The sequence below is a fragment of the Fusarium verticillioides genome, chromosome 2 (assembly GCF_000149555.1).
Source record: "Fusarium verticillioides 7600 chromosome 2, whole genome shotgun sequence".
Taxonomy (NCBI): Eukaryota; Fungi; Ascomycota; class Sordariomycetes; order Hypocreales; family Nectriaceae; genus Fusarium; species Fusarium verticillioides.
In genome coordinates this window covers 434,381-453,237 of record NC_031676.1, presented here as the reverse complement: position 1 = coordinate 453,237, position 18,857 = coordinate 434,381, and the positions used below count along the sequence as shown (strand labels likewise).

The 18,857-nt window shown below is 46.8% G+C and overlaps 8 protein-coding genes across 9 annotated transcripts; 5 read left to right on the top strand and 3 right to left on the bottom strand.

Annotated features, from left to right (window-relative positions):
• Nucleotides 1-40: 40 nt before the first annotated feature.
• Nucleotides 41-2,947, top strand: FVEG_15774 (hypothetical protein). Of its 2 annotated transcripts, XM_018904966.1 has the most exons (6): nt 93-108; nt 188-470; nt 530-1,210; nt 1,260-1,576; nt 1,618-1,971; nt 2,047-2,947. In XM_018904966.1, the coding sequence occupies exons 2-6, from the start codon at nt 264-266 to the stop codon at nt 2,699-2,701; spliced, it is 2,214 nt and encodes a 737-aa protein (XP_018751195.1). In that variant the 5' UTR covers nt 93-108; nt 188-263; the 3' UTR covers nt 2,702-2,947. The 2 variants fall into 2 exon arrangements, with proteins under 2 accessions (XP_018751194.1, XP_018751195.1); XM_018904965.1 differs by having other exon boundaries at nt 41-470.
• A 1,147-nt stretch (nt 2,948-4,094) lies between these two features.
• On the top strand, nt 4,095-6,777 carry FVEG_15773 (hypothetical protein). Its single transcript, XM_018904964.1, has one exon. It carries the CDS (start codon nt 4,148-4,150, stop codon nt 6,431-6,433), a length of 2,286 nt encoding a protein of 761 aa, XP_018751193.1. The 5' UTR covers nt 4,095-4,147; the 3' UTR covers nt 6,434-6,777.
• A 305-nt stretch (nt 6,778-7,082) lies between these two features.
• FVEG_15772 (hypothetical protein) lies at nt 7,083-7,715 on the top strand (the record flags this gene model as incomplete). The annotated part of the gene is made up of 1 exon (XM_018904963.1): nt 7,083-7,715. One exon carries the CDS (start codon nt 7,083-7,085, stop codon nt 7,713-7,715), a length of 633 nt encoding a protein of 210 aa, XP_018751192.1.
• Nucleotides 7,716-7,768: 53 nt separating this feature from the next.
• FVEG_15771 (hypothetical protein) lies at nt 7,769-9,413 on the top strand (the record flags this gene model as incomplete). The annotated part of the gene is made up of 5 exons (XM_018904962.1): nt 7,769-8,270; nt 8,549-8,563; nt 8,612-8,915; nt 8,967-9,145; nt 9,244-9,413. 5 exons carry the CDS (start codon nt 7,769-7,771, stop codon nt 9,411-9,413), a joined length of 1,170 nt encoding a protein of 389 aa, XP_018751191.1.
• Nucleotides 9,414-9,450: 37 nt separating this feature from the next.
• On the bottom strand, nt 9,451-11,964 carry FVEG_15770 (hypothetical protein). The gene is made up of 3 exons (XM_018904961.1): nt 11,513-11,964; nt 10,126-11,458; nt 9,451-10,067 (listed from the first exon to the last, which is right to left on the bottom strand). The coding sequence occupies exons 1-3, from the start codon at nt 11,908-11,910 to the stop codon at nt 9,543-9,545; spliced, it is 2,256 nt and encodes a 751-aa protein (XP_018751190.1). The 5' UTR covers nt 11,911-11,964; the 3' UTR covers nt 9,451-9,542.
• A 958-nt stretch (nt 11,965-12,922) lies between these two features.
• FVEG_15769 (hypothetical protein) lies at nt 12,923-13,403 on the bottom strand (the record flags this gene model as incomplete). Its single annotated transcript, XM_018904960.1, has 2 exons — nt 12,923-13,039; nt 13,257-13,403. 2 exons carry the CDS (start codon nt 13,401-13,403, stop codon nt 12,923-12,925), a joined length of 264 nt encoding a protein of 87 aa, XP_018751189.1.
• Nucleotides 13,404-14,283: 880 nt separating this feature from the next.
• Nucleotides 14,284-16,764, bottom strand: FVEG_05948 (hypothetical protein; the record flags this gene model as incomplete). The annotated part of the gene is made up of 1 exon (XM_018894177.1): nt 14,284-16,764. One exon carries the CDS (start codon nt 16,762-16,764, stop codon nt 14,284-14,286), a length of 2,481 nt encoding a protein of 826 aa, XP_018751188.1.
• An 832-nt stretch (nt 16,765-17,596) lies between these two features.
• On the top strand, nt 17,597-18,052 carry FVEG_15768 (hypothetical protein; the record flags this gene model as incomplete). The annotated part of the gene is made up of 1 exon (XM_018904959.1): nt 17,597-18,052. The coding sequence occupies one exon, from the start codon at nt 17,597-17,599 to the stop codon at nt 18,050-18,052; it is 456 nt and encodes a 151-aa protein (XP_018751187.1).
• Nucleotides 18,053-18,857: the final 805 nt, after the last annotated feature.

The window sequence follows — 18,857 nt, the reverse complement described above, 5'->3', positions numbered from 1 at the left end:
CAACGAATCACCTCAAGGTATCTCTCATAAATGGGCTCCGGTGGCTCCCAAGGAACGAAGTGCATCATGCTTAAACCACCATGACATCATGTTTCGAACAGAGAAAAGGTACGTCAAAGTTCATTACCAAGAATCTGGTACACATGTGAGTCAATTACGCGTTTCTGTGATCTCACTTCTATCCAAGGCCTTGTTCTTCACATATCACTGGTTGAAATCATGACAGTTTTGGGATTCTACCAAGTTACATCAATTTACCAAACATGATACCCCATAGAACGCCAAGTATTTCCGATGCATCGACATCGTCAGCTCAAGAGACCTCTCAATCAAGCGGCCCTCGACGGTTACTCCCAGCTGCTCGTCCCCAGCCAGCTGAAAGCTCTTCTCACTATCAAACTGCTCCCCTAGCGAGAAAACGAGCTCCAACGGCCTTGGCTTGCGAAACGTGCCGACAGAAGAAAGTAAAGGTCAGTCAGTATGGCATTCTTGAATGAATACTGTGGCAGAAACTCACCGGCCTACATAGTGTAACGGGGCTCGACCGGTATGCTCTCAATGCCGGGCACGGAAATCCGAGTGTGTTTACAGAGCGACGCCAGACACAGATTATCGTGATAAATACGAGGCGCTGCTAGAATCACACCCTGCAGCGGTCGTATATCGAGCTATTCAAACACGACCACGACCTGAAGCACTCGAAATCGTTCGACGGATTCAATCTGGCGTCGATGCTGAAACTTTGATGCGCCAACTTTCAAGCGCCGATTTACTCCTCCAAGTACAACTCGAGCCAGAAACAAGATCGCGATACCAATTTATCCACTCACCGCTCATGCCTACATATCTCCAGACTGACGATAATCCCTTCATGAGATCTCTTATACATGAGTGGAGCACAAGAGATGATGTTGTCAGTATTGCCTCCCCGGCTTTCACAGACACAGATTTGGGATATCGAGCACAATATTTGAGACCTCATCATGCAGCAACCATCGTTGACTCTAGACTGGATGAGATAGTACCTTCGAAATGGACTACTGTGGGTGTTGGCGACGATACAATGCGGGAGCTTATACGTGCATATTTCCTTCAAGAATACGACTGGTTCACGTTCTTCCATAAGGATTATTTCTTAGATGATATGATCAGCGGATCCAATACATTTTGTTCATCACTGCTCGTCAACGCTATTTTAGCAGTCGGATGCGTGAGTCTCTCACGTATTATGGATTTTACTCTTGCTAACAAGCTCTTAGCAATGTCGAAACTATGCAGCCGAGCCCGCAGAGTATTGGAATCCGAACAGCCTTGGATATAAATTCCTTGAAGAAGCGAGAAGGCTATGGATAGTTGAGGTGACGCATAACAGAAGTTTGACAACGTTACAAGCAGCTCTAGTATTGAATACCATTGTCAATATGTTTGATATGGATCCTTTGTCATCAGCATTTCTCATACGGTCAATAGAAATAGCGCATGAATTGGGGTTATTCGAACCAACGACATACATCATGAACAAGAAGTTGAGAAACTCATATGACCTTACAGCTTGGTCTTTGTTTCACTGGCAATGGTAAGACTCCTTTTCTGGCCGGTTTAGAGCTAACAAATTAGTACATTGAGTTACCAATTCATGACACAGCCGTTGCTGGAAACACCACCAAAAACTCCGCTTCCCGACCCTGACCGCGATCCAGACTGGCTTGGTGAAATTTGGCTGAAGTACCCTTCGAGTTCAACACTGGTGCCGTTGAAGATTGGCTTGGTCTTTAAAGCAAAGATGACCTTTAGTGTCGTTCTCAACGAGGCCATGCTACAAGTTGGAAAAGATTCAACTGATTCTTACTTGCGTCAAAATGGGGGTAAAAAAACCATTGAGATCACGGAAAGGTTGGATACATGGTATAAATCGATGCCAGAGCCACTGTCACCAACGAATATCGTGTCGCCTTCACAACTTAAGATACAGTACGTTGTACATACCTCACCCGGACCCAAGACTTTGAGGCAGAAGTTGTGCTTACAAGTGTTGAATTTTCCTAGTCTCCATTATTGCTATGTCATTGTTCAACTTTACGAAATTCTCGCACCAGGGGGGCAGAGACAGGCCCCAAACCTTCCCATCGAAGAAGAAGTGCTCCAAGGGACCCTCTCAAGATACCGAGGCTACTTTGAGACTATTCTACGGATTCACTATCTTCGACATAGCTTCGAATACGGAAATATGATGTTAACACGCTTTCTCGCAATGCTAGCATTTCTATCCCTCAACAAAATCGAATCCTTGACAACATCCACCGAGCCAGGACATATCATAACGGGATCTGGATTAGATGTCGGAGACACAGATCCCAAAGAAGCAAGGGCTACGCTTTTGATAGCACAGAAAGGTCTCAGTGACCAAGGACGAGGCTATTACCTACCAAAGACATTATTGCGGGACGTTCTTGCGCATATGACGGCGAGTGATGCTACAATTCTTCAGAGCTTCATAACGATTCCGACTGAAGGGCCGGAGAAGACGCAGGAGCGGAAGATGTACATGGAAAGTCACTGCCCACCGGATATTCTGCGCATAGCGAATGATCCTGGTAAGCAGCCGGATGAAAACTGGATTCGGAGGTTTGCGATATTGACGCTTGGGGAGAACTCTGGACGGTCAATTTTGGGAATGATATCTGGAGGGAGGAAGAGCTAAGCTGAGCGTTGTTATAAAACGGATTTTCTACATAGATTTCAGGGTTCGTAGATCTTATCAAAGTCTAATATTCGGGGCCTATATTTGATACAATCTTCAGTTGATACGGATTATCTACACCCTGGTTACTATCTGGAGTTGGTCGCTGGCCATACCCCGCTGATTAGAAAATATAAAATGGCTGCCCTGCGCACCTCACGGCATACTCGAACTGGTCAAATTTACTCATAGTTCATACTTGCTACAAAAGTTCATCATCTGGCCTCAGTTTCAAGCAGTCATTTCATCACCGCCATAGCCAACAATGACATCCTCCACGATCTCCAGCGGATCCATCTCGTGGCTTCAGGGACTTCGAGGCATTGGCGCCCTTCTCATATATTTCCATCATCATCAGCAATTCTCACGAGACGATGTTGATGCTATTATGCTCGAGCGCTCTTTTGGATACAAAGGGAAATATAAGCCAGCTACGATGCCTTTTTTTCGCCTGCTTTTCAGTGGAGGACACTTTGCAGTCGCTGTCTTTTTCGTTGCTTCGGGATATGCACTGTCGGCGACTCCCTTGCAGCTGATACATGCGGCAACATTTGGGCAGTTGGGAGAGATGATTGCATCTTCGATGTTTCGAAGATGGCTGCGCTTGTTTGCTCTTGTTTTCGTTACGACTCTCCTCACAGTGGGGAGGATTAATTGAAGATGTACAGACTATTCGTGATATATGAAACTTTTTTCTGAGCTCAGGATGTCTCTGGTGTACAGTATCATTATATCAGTATTGAAGAACTGAATAGGGAGCCTCTCTGACTTGCGATCATGACCACCAAGATGACATGTGAGGGAAAAGTAATGGGTTGGAACAGTACGCAAGTTGGCTTATATATAGGTAAGTTCAGCCCCCAATTTAGGTATTAACCTTGGTAATATTAACGTGATAAGGTTTTACTGCCTAAGATGTAATAAAAATTTAAATTTAATCATCCTAGACCTTAGAGGTACTTGGATACGCCTTTCGAGGCTGACCTGCATTACCGCATACTTTAATGAAATTCGGTAGCGCCTATGGGTCCAAGTTAGCCTGACTGTAGCATCCTATTATCTCCGTATTTAGCTTATAAATAAAGATCTGATATGTTGTTAAATAGCCTGATTGGTCAAATGAGCGAAATAGCTGCAGCTAGCGTGTACCTACAGGCGCTACCGAATTTCATGGAAATATGCAATAGTATCATTTATCATATGTGGCGTTTAATCCTAGCTACGTTGTCGCGCCCTGTTTGGTAGACTTTAGGTACGTACAAGGCAGTGCAGGTAGCAAAGCCTTGTTGAAGGGGCGGTGTAATATATGGGCGGTAAGGCAGATCATTATCTCTCCCTCCGCTATTAATGAGTATTGCAACCCCTTATTCCTTCGTCTAATTTTTCACCTTTTTATGCTAGTGCACAATGTCTGTCCCCGTCGGACTCCAACTTGGTGTTGAACTGACCAACTTTGTCGGTCCCTTGACCAAGACAGCCTTGAGGCTTGGGACACTTGCTGTTCGTGAAGCGATTGAGAGATCCGGCTCTGACGAACTCACCGAACTCAAGCTTGCACATATTCTAGGTCGGCATCGACTGGACCCAGCCATTGCCACGCACTTCCGCAGCATTGTGGCAAGATCAGGTCATGCTCCTCTCTCTCAGTTTGTCAAAGAGCTTGTCTTGGAGAGCGGCTCGGGCCCGACAGTCAGTCAGGCGCTGGTTAGCAATAATGTAGCATTGTTCTCGATGGTTGTTCAAGTGTCATTTCTGGCCTTCTCACATGACCATCAATCACTATCTCAGGCATTAACCCAGGCAATAGACGATATGCTCACCGACAGCAAAACAGCTACAAGTCACGGCCTCAACTATGTCTCGCTTCTCGGTACTGTAGCTTCGTGTCAGCAGCAAACCACGGCCTTTTCCTGGGAACCTCACTATACCGCCATTGAGCACAAAATACTTAATGAAATGAAGGCGAACAATCGTACGACAAGTCGTCCTACTAAGAGGCGCCGGATTTCTGAGCAATCAGCTTATCGCATGACTCGCATCCATCAAGAGTCGGTCGCTGATCGTGCTCTCCCATTCGTTATGTTGAGAGGACTTCTCACATCTTTGGACTCTATCCAGAGATTTCCCGAAGACTGCCTCCTTCAATTGTCCTGTGATCGAGGAATCTCATCGGTTGTACTCTGGTGTTATCATATCATGGGCCTAAGTGTGCTGGTTCGGATATCTGACGCTACCATCCACTTCGGCGACGGCCCGTACAACATCACTATAGAGCATTGCAATACCACTGATACTTCAGTTGTGCTCCTTCAAAAAGCCGCTGAGAACATACCGGTCTTCACATTAACGGCAACCGATGTTGATCCATACATCCAAAGTGACCTGCGAAGAAATGCCAAGGGATTCCTCCGACACGTTCTTGAAATTCAAGGAGTGGATGAAGTCGAGCTCAGAGAATATGCGTCAAGCCTTGTATCAGAGTGTTTCAGGCGCTTTGACTCCAACTACAAGCAAAGCTCACGCGAGACTTTTACTTCAAGCCATTCCCGTGAGGCCAATTCAGCGGCTCCTCCAAAAGAGGCGATAGAGTTAGCCTCAATGAACACCATAATCCGACCAGCAATCATCGCGACTGCATCATTCTTATTCGAAATTGATGAGGCCCAACTCGGCGATGATATTGTGGGATCAGGGCGCACAAAGCGTAAGCGGAAAAGTTCGCTCTGGTCTGCAGCTATGGCTCTGATCTATGCATTCTCTCGAGTTCAAGAGTTGACGACTTGTTCTCAGCTTCCGCTCTCTCTAGACGCTTTCGAAGTGCTAACTAATGAAGATTATCTGAAACCCGAGAAGGGCGGCTTCCATGAACCTATACTTGATACAATCCGCTCTTTTGAGCTGATTTGTAAGCTACTACTTGGAAGGCTGTATAGTAACTCCTATGTTTCAAGGGCGTTTCTCATCAGCTCCAGGGGCTGGAGCATCTTCTTGGATACAATGGACGCGGTTGATCCCGCAGATGTGAAAAGAGGGAGCCTGCATATCAGATTGGGGGTACCGGCACGCAATGGCATACGAAAAGCACGTATTATTGATGGAATGGGTGACTTCAGAACTCATTCGACAAGGGGAATTTTGTTGCAATCTGATCCCCGTATATCCTTTTGGCCTGGTGTATGGACAGCAAAGCTTGTGGGTACACACATTGGATATCATGACCACGACGCATTCACTGCTGTACAAACATATGACTGGGCCCATAGCGGTCAGAAATGTAAGAAGTGGCGCCTTGGGTTCCGGGAGAAGCAGGAAATGTCAATGGGTTCCCAGGTCTTCCGCAAATGCTCATGTCCGCGGCTGCAGGATGCAGTTGAAACGCGCCGTGTGCTTGATAACTTGTTAATTTGGCCCATCATTGCGAAGCAGGAGGCGAGCGAGAGTCTGGAGAAATACATCGCGAAACATCCCGAGGATAGCTGGAGCGCATCTAAGATTCCAGAGAGAATCTTCCTTAACGGCGAGTCCTGGTTCTTTTATGTCACTGGGGATAGCTCTGCAAGATGGCTAGGACTAGAAGGTTTGGAACGTCTTGAGTTAGAGGAAAATGGCTATCAATTAATAATTCGGGGCAGCGGTTGTTGCATTCAGTGTGCTATTCGTCATAGCCGAAGTAAAGCACTAGTATTACTATAAAAGGCTTTTTTAATTATTAACTTATTATTGTTATAGTGGCTGAGAATTCTAGGAGTTTAGTGCAGTTAAGTTATTACGTTTGAGCCCATTGAAGGCTCGGTTATCTATTGGATAAGTTTCCATGTCAATGGGACAGGGCATACGGGGACATGATATGCAGGACTTCCTGTGAGGTCTGGAAAGAAGATGGGAATGAACATATGGCCATGGGATCTTTCATGGACGCCCCCTAATGATGAGGAATAGAGTAGGTTATATTTGAGTAGATACGTAAATGGATCGAGTAGTTGCATTTATAATTGAGCGAGGATATTGCGGCACTAAAATAACATGTCAATCTACCCTTGAATGTAGTTTCTCGCAAAACGCCATGTGTGCGAAGTTGCAATAAATAAGGCAGAGCAGAAGGACGGTCCTTGGATGGCAAATCACTGGAACATTACTGTGAGTTCGATGCCTCTTCAAGACATCACCTATTTGCCTCATAAAGAAAAAAAGGTATCATTACTGGTCACATTACCCCGCTTTCTCTCGATCACATGGATACTATGCCTTGTCTACTACCTTTCCCAAGTTCTTAAAGCACTAGTCCTCGTGAAAACCATCATCGTTTACATATTCATACTTTTCCACCACTCTTAACCTCAATATGGGATCTAAATCACTTCCCCAGCCTCTCCCAAAACTCATCCCAGCTAATCAGGCCATTCCAACTATGAAAGGCATCATCAATCAATACCAGGCTGTACGGGAAGGTATCTTTCAGAATGTGAACCCACAAGCAACCAGCTTTAGCAACGTCATTCAGCCCCTGATCAACATTGACAACGCAACCCAGGGGGACATTGGTATCATTGCCATGCTCCGTTATGCGTCACCTGATCAAGCATCTCGACAAGCCTCTGAAGAAGCCTGTACTCTCATCAACGAAGACCAAGCGGCCTTTACCGCAAGATCAGACTTCTGGTGCCTGATCAAAGCAGTCAAAGAAGGAACTGGCGCGCCATCTCTTCATTTCGAAGCTCGGAAGTACCTGAATAAGATGTTTCTGGAGTTCCAGCAGTTTGGATACGCCACTTTGCAGCCTGAGCAGGTCAAACAGTATATGGAGAGAAGAAATCGCATAGACAGCATACGACGGGAATACAAACAGAGAATCCACGACGATAGCCGAGGTCTATGGTTTTCCCTGGATGATCTTGCAGGCGTACCCCAGCATGACATAGATCGTTTCGAGAAGCACTCAGAGAACCACGATATGCGACTCGTTCGCTTTCAGTAGCAGACTCCTTAGCCATATACCGAAGCACCTCCAAACCCGCCACGCGCAAGAGAATGTATGTCGACGATGCAAATAATCTGAGTCAGAATGACGGGCTCTTCAAGCAGATTGTTGTGGAAAGGGACTCGAACGCTCGACTTTTGGGTTACGAAAGTCATGCAGCCTATCGACTAAAGAAGAGGTTGATGAAGACTCCAGACAGAGTTGAGGAGTTTCTGACAGATTTAGAAACTAAGCAGATGGCTCGAGGTAGGCGAGATATGAAATCATTGGTGGAGTTGAAAAAGCAGAACGAACCTGAGAACTCCCTTGACGAAGGTTTTAATGATGACATAATATTTCCATGGGATTTTTGGTATTACGCTCGCATGGCCCAGCAACGTCGACATGTCAGTCAGGATCGTGTGACGGAGTATTTCCACCTCCAACATATCATCAAGGTCATGTTAGAAATGTTTTCTGAGTTCCTGAGCATCCAGTTTTTCCCCATATCTCCAGATCGACTCAAAGGCTCCATATGGCATGAAGACGTACATGTTTGGGCTGTATGGGAGGGTGAGAGAGCTCCAGAGGGTCAATTCATTGGTTCATTTACATGGACCTCCTCTCCAGAGATAACAAGTACAAGGGCAACCAGAACGTCAGCCTGCAATTACAATATGTAAGTGCTTCTGATGGGAGGCGCCAGGGATTTCATGTCTGCTAAATTAGCATTCTTACTCAGAGCTACTTGAAAGTGGATGGTACACGAGTGCATCCGCCGACAATTTTAATGTGTTCCTTTCCGCGCTCCACACCCCCAGATTGCGCTTTGCTAAAGCATAACCAGATAGTGTCCCACTTTCACGGTAAGCAACGCTCATCCTGACAAACCTAGCACATAAAACTCATAAGAGCAGAATTGGGACATAGCGTCCATCACTTGGTGGCTAGAACGAACTACGTAGCTTTCCATGGTCACAGGTCACCACCTGACTTTGCCGAAGCTCTCAGTGTAATGCTTGAAAAGTGGTGCTGGATGGAACCTGAACTCAAACGTCTGGGCCTCCACTACGCGAGGACTCATCCGCAGCTGAATGAGAACTGGCTGCGGGAACATCCAGGAGAGGAGCTTCCTCCAGCACAAATACCCGATGACATGATTCAGATATTGACTCAAGGCCAGCAGGTGATTCGATCATTGTGGTTTCTTCGTCAGATGTGAGTCTCATTATCTTGTAAGCTCCTTGGCTGGTTCCAATTCAAATACAGGGTATATGCACGCTTCGATATGGCCGTACACCATCCCAAAAGCCACGATGAGCTTCTAAAGATGAATTTCACAAAGATCTACTATGGCCTTGCGGAGAAGTTAGGGTTTGTTCGTGCACCGGAGCCAGAAGACCAGGGATATCCACACGCCGATCTGGGCCATCTAGTCTTTGGCTACGGTGCAGGCTATTACTCCTACCTGAGGCAAGTCACCTATATGTTCCAATTTAGAGGAATTACTCATAAAGAATTCTCAGTGCTCACGTGTTTGCGGCAGGGCTCTTTGAGTCTACATTCCGTGAGGATCCAAGGAACGTGTCAGCTTGGGACAGATACAAAAAGGGAATTCTTGAATTTGGCGGAAGTCGAGATGAGTTGGGGTTGCTGCAGGAGTACTTGGGACACACTCCTACTGCTGAGGCGTTGCTTCGTGATATCTTAGAATAGGAATGCTGTGTGGCGAGAATACATGTCTTTTCAAAGTCATGAAGGAAAGGCGACACATGCCTGTACTTAGGGTATTTCCGCTTTATCTGTTAATCTATGAAGAAGGTTTTATGATATATCTCGTACTGATCAGGATGGTCGGGGCGGTCTCTTGACTTGAAAGCCTTTCTCCTGAACCTTTGGCCTGGGCTTCGTAAACGCGTTTGTAAGTCCAGCCACCAGGCTGTTCTTCAAGTGACTCCTCCCCGCTTCATCATGCCTCGTTCCAGACAAGGGCCCTGCATTCGTATCTGCGTCTGGAGCTGACATCGATGAGACAAACACTCTCTCCTCATCATTTCCATAGAACCTGTCAGACTCGCGGAAAGAGTAGTCGATGCCTGGCTGTAATGCTACTTCCGACAGAGCCATATCTATGCTAAAGTGCCCTGTGCTAGGACTGCTGTTATAAATTACTGGTGACCTTGGAATTGTTGAAGTAGTCGCTGGTCGAGGTGCGTGATAAGCAGGGCTTGTTGCTCCTGACCTCGGCGGTCTGAACAGCGTGGATGGATCTGGTTGAAAGTCTCGCCTGGATGGTTCCCTGCTCGGGGCCTGACGATATTCAAGTAAGTCTGCTGTTGAATGTGTTTCAAGAGAATCCATATGAAAAGACTGTGAAAATAAGTAAGCAATGTTCAGAATTTTGGGGTGATGTGTGACGGGGCCTTACATTACTTAGGTCCGACTCTCCGCTGGTGGAGTGGGTTGAAGAGGTCTGATCGACAGGTGTACCTCTCAATATTGTCTTATACACTTGCCAAGAGTGTTTGATCAGAAATCCTATCATGAACAGTCCGTGGAGTACCAAAATCACATAGCCAACTGACTGTCTTGCGGCTTCAGTGATAGGGCAGGCAAATACGCTAATCAGGAACAAGATGATCAATCGCATGGCCGATATGTACATTGCAGTCAATGATTTGATCCGCGTGCTTCGTCTTGTATTTAGGTGTGAAACAATGATGAAAGCTTCGCAAGCAATTAACATGAAGAGCTGGGCAAGAGGAAAGTCTTGAAGGCTCCCAACGCCGATGGCCTGTAAAAGCGGCATTGTATGGGGTATATGATGAGAAAGCAGCCGCCATAGTGTGTGGAAATCCATACTAGGATTATTCGTTTCCAATCGGCTGGTTCGCGGTGGTTTCAGTTGGTCGCCTGCATCGTCATCCAGTACTCGGACGAGAAAGTGCCCGGCTGCAAGTATTATGAGTAGCATTACGACAGCTAAGCCAATGCGGTAGTTTGGTAGGTAGCCGACAAGAATAAGATCGTATGAGATGTAAGAGAGTAAAGGCACACTGAAGAAGCAAAGTGCCACGCCGATAGTTGTCGAGGCAGCCTTCTGGAGTACCGAAGGGAAAGGGAGGGAATGCACCGAGTTTGAATGAGAGAAGGTCCAAAATGAGACTAGTAAGAGAAAGAACATCGGTGAAATCAAAATTATCAAGTTAATCAGGGAGTTCGCCAAGGTATTGAGCATATTTGGGTACCGAAGCATCTGCGTCATGAAACCAAGCCCATAAGAAGCATTGCTGGTGTACATACCACCAGTCGGACCCTCATACATGTATCCACTTCTGAACGGACCTGACCAGTATAGTAAAGAGGCCCAGGAGAGTTTGCTCACTGCAGGAACAAAGAATCCAGGATATTCAATGGTCATTGATGCCGTTATGAAAGCGAATTGCAGGTAGCGAAGGTAGCTCGTTATTTCCAGAACGATTGACCAGAATGAACTAGCATTGGAGCCATGGGCGCAGGTGAGACTGTTCTGGTTCACTCGCCATGATGAGAGAGGGACGATGATCAGAATGGCAAGCGGTACGAATGTCAGAACTGCTGATATACTGTCGTCCAAGTCCGGTGTGATTTTCGCTTTGCCGCAGTCTAATTCTTGGCCATCGACTCGTCTGAAACGGAACGTTGACGCGAGAGTTTGAAATTCATGTGTGCTTTGAAAGCTGTAAAGCAGATGATAGGAGCTAAAACGCGTCTTTTCAATTCTGTTCGTCCAATTAGAATCCTGCCCAGCTCTTGAGACACAGGCCTATACTTACGGAGTCAAAGCATCAGTGATAGGTAAAGGACAGTTACTTGAGAAATTCTCCAGCTTCCCAACTGAGTGGCCAAGGACTTGAAAATCAATCGAGTTTTTCAGTGAAGAAACATCAATATCTTGACAACTCATGAGCGATGCGTTATGGACCGCGAGGATATTCAACTCCAAGCTCGCGGACCGACTCTCTGCATCAGTATTCCATGATCCTCGAAAGCTGTCAATCCAAAAGGGATTGATCTCAATGGAACCTATGCCTTGATATCCACGGCTGCATGGATACTTTCGAATCCAAGGCTTACTCTCCCAGATTTGCTCAGCGGAAGCCGGTAGCGTCTCGCCCAGTAGAGCGAGTAATAGGCATGACCTAAAGATGCTGCGGGAGATATTCGAAGGCATAGCGAACAGTCATGGCTACTCTCATAAGCAGATACTACAGTTTAACGAAGGGCAATAGGCATAAGAAAAAGTTGGTTTGCTTTCTTTGGTAAGCAGACGTCGCGTCAAAGTTTTGGGTCCCATAAAAGGGGCTATCTTCCGCCAATGGTGAAGTGCGAATCATGAAAAGCTTGTTCTATTTTAAGGTCTCCAACGGCGATAAGTCGGATATAGCGAAACCTTGCCACTAGAAGGGTCCAAATAAGCTATAGAAGATAATGCTCAAAGGTAATAACAACTTTAATCAAAAAAGGGATATAATTACTTAAGATGTTGAGATTGGTATCTGCGGGGCGCAACATGAGCAACTCCTTTTAGGTAGACGTGTGACTTTGGGTAATAGGGCTCGGCAATAGATCACATCAGGCTCTGACGGAGCAATGCAAGACTTTCTCAGATTGGACGAGACAGAAGGACCTTTCGCACATTTTAATAACATTCTAGTACCTGCTAACCACTTTATCAATCTAAGCGTGCAACCTGGCTTTGCAGACGAGGAGTTGTGGACTCCGCCGGGGACTAATATAAGCTATCCGTGATGATACAGTCCCTTTCTCTTTCACTGAGAATGCTGCATGTTATGATACAGGAATTTACAGCCGAGTGCTGTAGCATCTACCTGAATAGTATTTCCACCGTCAGCGGTTCTGTAGGGGATGTTTGGCGCTCTCGCTATTCTTGTAGGCATGCAATTCAATATTTAACCACAGCAAGATACCTTAGTGTCCTCCTTTTCGAAGCCCTCCTCATTTCCCTATTCTCGCCTCTTCAAGTTCAGTCTTGCTACACGTGCTCCAGAACCCCCATAAACCCGCTTACGACGTTCAAGTAGCGACGCAATTCTATTTTGTCAAGATGTCCAGTCTCCCAGAGGCTCAGGAAATCCTCAACCTTTCTATATACGGATGGAACACGAAACGCTGTATAACTGCAGCATTATATTCGCCAATTTTATACTATATCTCACAGATCATCAAAAGCCCATGCCATCGGCGCAATGACCGCACCAGGCACAATCTTTGTCGCAGAGACTCCAGTCTTCGTCGTCCAGACCCGACATGTACGGCTTCCCGTACTCATTGACTCTTAACTGTGGCATTTCAGGAACAGGTCCGCGGGTCAACTTCGTCCCGAATCGCCCCTTTCCCTTCTTCCCATTATGTTTGATCGACTCTCCGGCTCTCACGAATTGGATAGGTGGATAACGAGAATAAAACGGCCCAAGGCCATTACTCGACGTCTGCTCATGAATGAGGATGATTAGCAAGGATGGACTTTCCTTGTAGCTGGGTGGTTCTGGATCTTACATTACTAACTCGCCGTCTGGATAAGCTAGGATCGCTTGTTCCCGCTGGCTCCACGCTTTGTCGATGTTTCGGCGAGTCTCGCTTGTGCTGGGCCAGGGCGCTCTCGCCCTTGACGGTCTTCCCACACTCGCAAACTACGTTATTCATGGTTAAATTGGAGGTTGTGGTTGTATGGACAGGAGCGGGGTGTCTTGCGCTCGACTGACCAAGCAGTGGGTGCGGCTCTTTCAGAGTGCGTTGGTCGTGCACATAAGTCTTGACGAATAGGCGCCAGGCATCTTTCGACATATGCAAACCCCGCTCGATTTCTCGATGCTGCCCAACCAAGCCCAACTTTTGCCCCTGCTGAACTCAGAGTCTGTATTGAAACCCAAACCCTCTTTAGGTATCCTGAATCGAATTAAATTCTATAAAGATATAAGGTCCGGATTAACTAGTGACCCGCTATTCAGGAGGGCTAAGATCAGTACGTATTACAGATTGCTTAGACTATAAAGAAAAGTTAGTTTACTTTATTTAATAAGCAGATATTACATTAAAGTCTTAAAGTCATATAAAAGGGGCTACTATTATCTAATAGTAAATCGCAATTTATGAATAACTTGTTATATTCTTTTAAGGTCTGTAATGGCTATAAACTAGATATTGATAAATGTGGCCCTTGTAATGATAAACTCCAATTATTCTAAGAATGTGTATGTGAAGAAGTAAAAGAAAAGCCATAAAAGCTTAATTCACAGCCCCAGTCCCTTCGTTGCTTAAAGTTGGGTGACCAGGACTGGAAATAGCCTGTTTGCTTTAAGGGCAATGCCACGAACGGAAACCAATGCCACCCACTGCCAAAGAACATGTTAACGTCCTGCCTCACCCGCCCCTTGTTATCAGTTCCAGCACTTCCATTCTTTTCAGATATGTAGATGCGGATGTTAATAGGTCCACAGTACCATGATCGGAAGAATCTCTATGATAGTAGCCCATAGTTTAGAGACGATCATTGCCCCCCCTTATCCCATAAATGCACAGCGCATTATGTAAAGTAAACATAGACAGATCCTGGGGTTTTGGCCTCGCCATAGTTTTGTGACACCCCAGTGACAGAATCGCCAACAAAACTAGAACCACCACCGCCACCTCCAGCCGCGAATTGATATTCGCTGTCTGACTGGTAAGAAAAGACGAAGGCCCCGCTTCCACCGCCATAATAACCACCTCCCCCACCACCAGAGCCATAACAGTTGGCACAAGTCAATCCGCGGTGGTCAGATGTTACTCCGTTTGCACCTTGGCCTTGAGATGCAGAAGTGCCGTTGGAAGACGTGGCCATACCGGTTCCGACAACCAACGCGCCTGCGCCAGGGACACTCTCCGTGGCCGCACCTCCACCAGAAGCCGAGTAAAGGAAAGTTCCGTTACGATTCACGGTGACATACGAGCCAATTGTCCCTGCGTCCCCGGTTCCGCGGTTCTCATAGAACTGAAACTCAGGTGGGGCGTTCACTATATACTTGGAACAGGCGCAAGGACCACCGCCGCCACCACCGGCGACAACAACCAGGTTGTCATCGAGGTAGATACCTGAGCCAGCACCTCCGCCGCCTGGAGATATTCCCCTACCTGAAAGGTCGCCACCACCGGCACCGCCACTCCACAAAACGCTTGTACCTGGGATTCCAGCAACCGCTCCACCCCCCCCCCCCCCCCCCCCAGCAGTAGAGTTGATTATCTGACCGCCACTGACAGGAAATGATCCGGTTATCTTCGCACCTCGACTCCAGGATGCCGAGCCAAAGAATCCACCAGCGCCACCAATCACGACGAAATTGGCAGTCTTGGCGCATGACGGAACAACCCACGATGTCGACGTCCCTTGCGAGTTGGCAGCGGTAATTGACGATGTTTGAGAAAGGCCGGAACAAGATGTAGATGAAGAACTGGCAACATAAGTAACGACTGTCGTGGTGCCACCGCTGGTGGCTGGCAAAGTGGTCACGCCAGTAATCGAATTGGTAGAAGTGAGTGTTGTAAGACCCCCAGTAGGCTTGGTAACAAAGGTCACAACAGTAGTAGTGCCTCCTGAAGTGGCTGGAAGGGTTGTAAGACCAGTAGTAGATGCTGTTGAGGTCTTAGTAGTTAAGCCACCTGACGGAAGAGGCGTAACAAAGGTCACAACAGTAGTAGTGCCACCACTGGTAGCAGGAAGAGTAGTCAGACCAGTGGTAGAAGCAGTTGAAGTCTTAGTGGTGAGACCACCAGTTGCAGGGGGTGTCACAAATGTCACGACAGTAGTCGTGCCTCCACTAGTAGCAGGAAGAGTAGTCAGACCAGTAGTGGAAGCTGTAGAGGTCTCAGTGGTAAGGCCACCGCCGGTGGTGACATAGGTAACAATAGTTGTAGTGCCACCACTCGTCGCGGGAAGTGTTGTCAAGCCAGTGGTTGATGCAGTTGAGGTCACAGTGGTGAGGCCACTGCCAGGGGTTGTATACGTAACAACTGTAGTAGTGCCGCCTGAGGTAGCAGGTAAGGTAGTTAGGCCAGTAGTGGTACCCTGGCTAGTGACTGTAGTAAGACCTCCTGCTGGCGCTGATGTTGTATAGACCCCAGTAGTGGTTTGTCCACCACTTGAGACAGGTAAGGTGGTTAGACCAGTCGCTGTTCTTGCCGTTGTCGTTTCAGTAATCAGGGGAGGTCCTGTGGCAGTGGTAATGACAGTAGTGATACCACCGCTAGTTGCAGGCAGGGTAGTAATGCCAGTTGCGGTACCCGTAGTCGTGATTGTAGTAACAAGTCCACTGGCAGGTGAGGATGTGGCTGGGGGAATAATCACTGTGACTGTGCAGTCGCTACATCCCGATGTAGGGTTGATCGTCGTAGTGCTTGAAATAGTGCCAGTCACTGTCACCGTCTTCTGGCCCGGACAGGTAAAGACTGTAGTCTTATGTCCTGATGAAGCCGGGGGGACTGTAGTGACCCAAGGGGTTGTTCCGCTAACAGTAACAGTAACGCATTCATGGCATGCAGGTGCTGTTACAGTATTGATATCGGTAACAGTGGCTGGAACAACTACCGTAGCTGAGCACTCATTGCAATGAGGTGGCGGAGTGATAGTTGTAGTGCTTGAAACGGTGCCAGTTACAGTTGCAGTCTTGCGTCCGGAGCAGGTCAAGACTGTAGTCTTTCCTCCAGCTGAAGCTGGAGGAAATGTAGTGACATAAGGAACAGGACCGGTAGTAGTAATAGTAATACAGTTGATGCAAGGACTTGGGACTCCTGGAGAGGAAGTTGAACCGGAATTTGCAGGATTGTACTGCTGAAGAGGAATGAGAGTCTGAGCAGACCATGAGTTATCTGTGTAAGTGCGCGTAATAGTCGTGGTAGATGTTTTACCATCATGCACAATCACATACGGCTGGAGCATAACATCAGTCCTATCGCCTTCACAGGCTTCTGGCGCAGGAGCAGCAAAAACGCTACTCACAAGGCCTAAAGCCACGCCTATGGTAGGACGCATGGCCTGAGCGCTGTATCGGAAACAAGTGAATGATAAGGAAGCCCAGCAATAGAGGCGTAAGGAATGAATGAATGAGTGAATGATGAACGAGTGAATAAGTGAGTGAATGAGTGAGTGACAAGAGAGGGATGAGGTCGGAGATTCGCATTCACTCTACTCTTTCTTATAAATTTCGTGATTACTTTCAACAAAATGTCTCCATCGTCGAAAGCCAGGTGAGAATCAGTCATAGTTCCCTTCCGCGGCAGGGTCACAGGGCAAACTCAGGTGAGACTGGACCCTGGTAAACCAGCTGCTAAATGTAGTAGGTCTAAACTCCCCTTAGGCTTGAATGTTGACGGCTACGGACTAGCGCACGGGATGTGATAGGGGTATCGTAACATGCTCCTCTTCAGTACAGTCCACATCGCTTGTGAAACAGAAAATTATTGCATGAAACTAACCACTTGGCTGCCTGTAGTATCCGCGGCTTACATGCCGACCTGAGAATCCAAATTATCGAACTTTGTTGCCGACCTCCCTGCGTTGTATTGCGGGCAAGCCTATGTTGTTACTTTAGTTCCAACAAATCATAAGTCTAATGTACGAGAGCCTCAAGGGGGCTGCGGTGCTGTTCTTTAGCTTGGAGGACAAGTAACATACCGGATCTCCTTGAATATCGGGGGGGATTCCCATTCTGACACATACTCTGATAAAGAGACGTGTAGCAAGAAATCGACTACGGAGTTCACGTGACTGAGAACTATAATATAACAGCCTAGTGATTGGCCTTTACTGAATCAGATCCTCAAACTTTACACTCGTTTATAACTCCTAATATCAAGCAGACACCATGAAATATTCGTCTGCCTTTTTCGTTTGTTCGCTCCTTTACGGAGTAGCTTCAAGCAGTGAGCTTTCTTCAGACTGCATCTCGACACATCTGCTCCCTGTCATCACCACCTCTGTTTCCGCGCCTATTCTGACTGGCTTTGCGCCTGAAGCAACGCCTGCGTCTCCCGCTCCCGGTGCAAACAATTCACCAGAGCCTGAGTCTGTTTCTGGTCTAGCCAATCCCAGCAACGCCAGCCCTGCATCGGTCAAGCCAAATTCCCCCAGCGTCGGCGTTTTGTCTATTCAAGGCTCCGGTTATGTGAAGCCGACCGACGCTATCGTCCCTACACCATCCTCAACTTCTCATCCCGATTACGTATCTGGGGCCCCCGACAAGATTGTTAGCAACATTGGTAGAGCTATGTGTCTGGCGGGCTCTATTGCTTTGATCGTTCAGTTGGCCGGTTTAGTCTGATTGAATCATCAGCAATGTATTAGGCGTGACAGCCTCAAAGCCAGTCAAAATGAGTCTAGCTCACTGAACCAATGGACACTGGTTGTGGCCGATCGGTGATTTTGGTCATAAGACAGCTCTGTTGTTGTATTTTACTTCTTTTACTGTCTTTTTACTACAGTTCTCTTTATTTAAAAGAATTTATATCTTAAACCATTTTTCTTACATGGAATGAATCTTCACATGTGCTGTATGGTCTGCTATCTTATGCATAGTGATCTTAGTTGAAAGATTTGGTTTACTAATTGAGAGACTGCGAGCCTTGGAGATGGACCGCAATAGCTGGTACAGGCTGTTCAAATACAACTACTTTTTTCGTAATCTCAGCTTTTATTGAAAATCTCCGTTGATGAACGTTGCAATAGAAACGCCAGAGTTTACAATGTGTGTTATTTCATGTTGGCTAAATATCCGCCACTTTGATAGTGGATCTTTGACAAATATTCACCTGTTCATAAGAACCTGCAGTCATGAAGGTTAAATCAATCAATGATATGGACTGCATCATGACGCTTAGTTGTTTTTCAAGTACCACGGAATACTATTCTCCCATACACGCAATGGGGACTGGTTAGCTAGGTACCTATCTTCGCACGTGCTCTTAATATCGTGTTCTCCACCAATCCTGGGCTTCATACTAAATCCATTGATGTACTAGCCTCTAATCACCCTTGAAAGTGGCATGAATTCAGAATCTCGGCTCAGCCGAGGGATCGATGGGCGCCTGGCTTTTACTTTCTTCAGCATCAACAGTCTAATTGGGACA

Coding starts and splice junctions, on each gene's coding strand:
- FVEG_15770 (XM_018904961.1), bottom strand. CDS start 11,910: ATGCCTTCGAATATCTCCCGCAGCATCTTTAGGTCATGCCTATTACTC. Junction 11,459..11,512: donor ATCACTGATGCTTTGACTCC/GTAAGTATAGGC, acceptor TTGGACGAACAG/AATTGAAAAGACGCGTTTTA. Junction 10,068..10,125: donor GAGAGTCGGACCTAAGTAAT/GTAAGGCCCCGT, acceptor TTATTTTCACAG/TCTTTTCATATGGATTCTCT.
- FVEG_15773 (XM_018904964.1), top strand. CDS start 4,148: ATGTCTGTCCCCGTCGGACTCCAACTTGGTGTTGAACTGACCAACTTT.
- FVEG_15774 (XM_018904965.1), top strand. CDS start 264: ATGATACCCCATAGAACGCCAAGTATTTCCGATGCATCGACATCGTCA. Junction 471..529: donor GCCGACAGAAGAAAGTAAAG/GTCAGTCAGTAT, acceptor CGGCCTACATAG/TGTAACGGGGCTCGACCGGT. Junction 1,211..1,259: donor CTATTTTAGCAGTCGGATGC/GTGAGTCTCTCA, acceptor ACAAGCTCTTAG/CAATGTCGAAACTATGCAGC.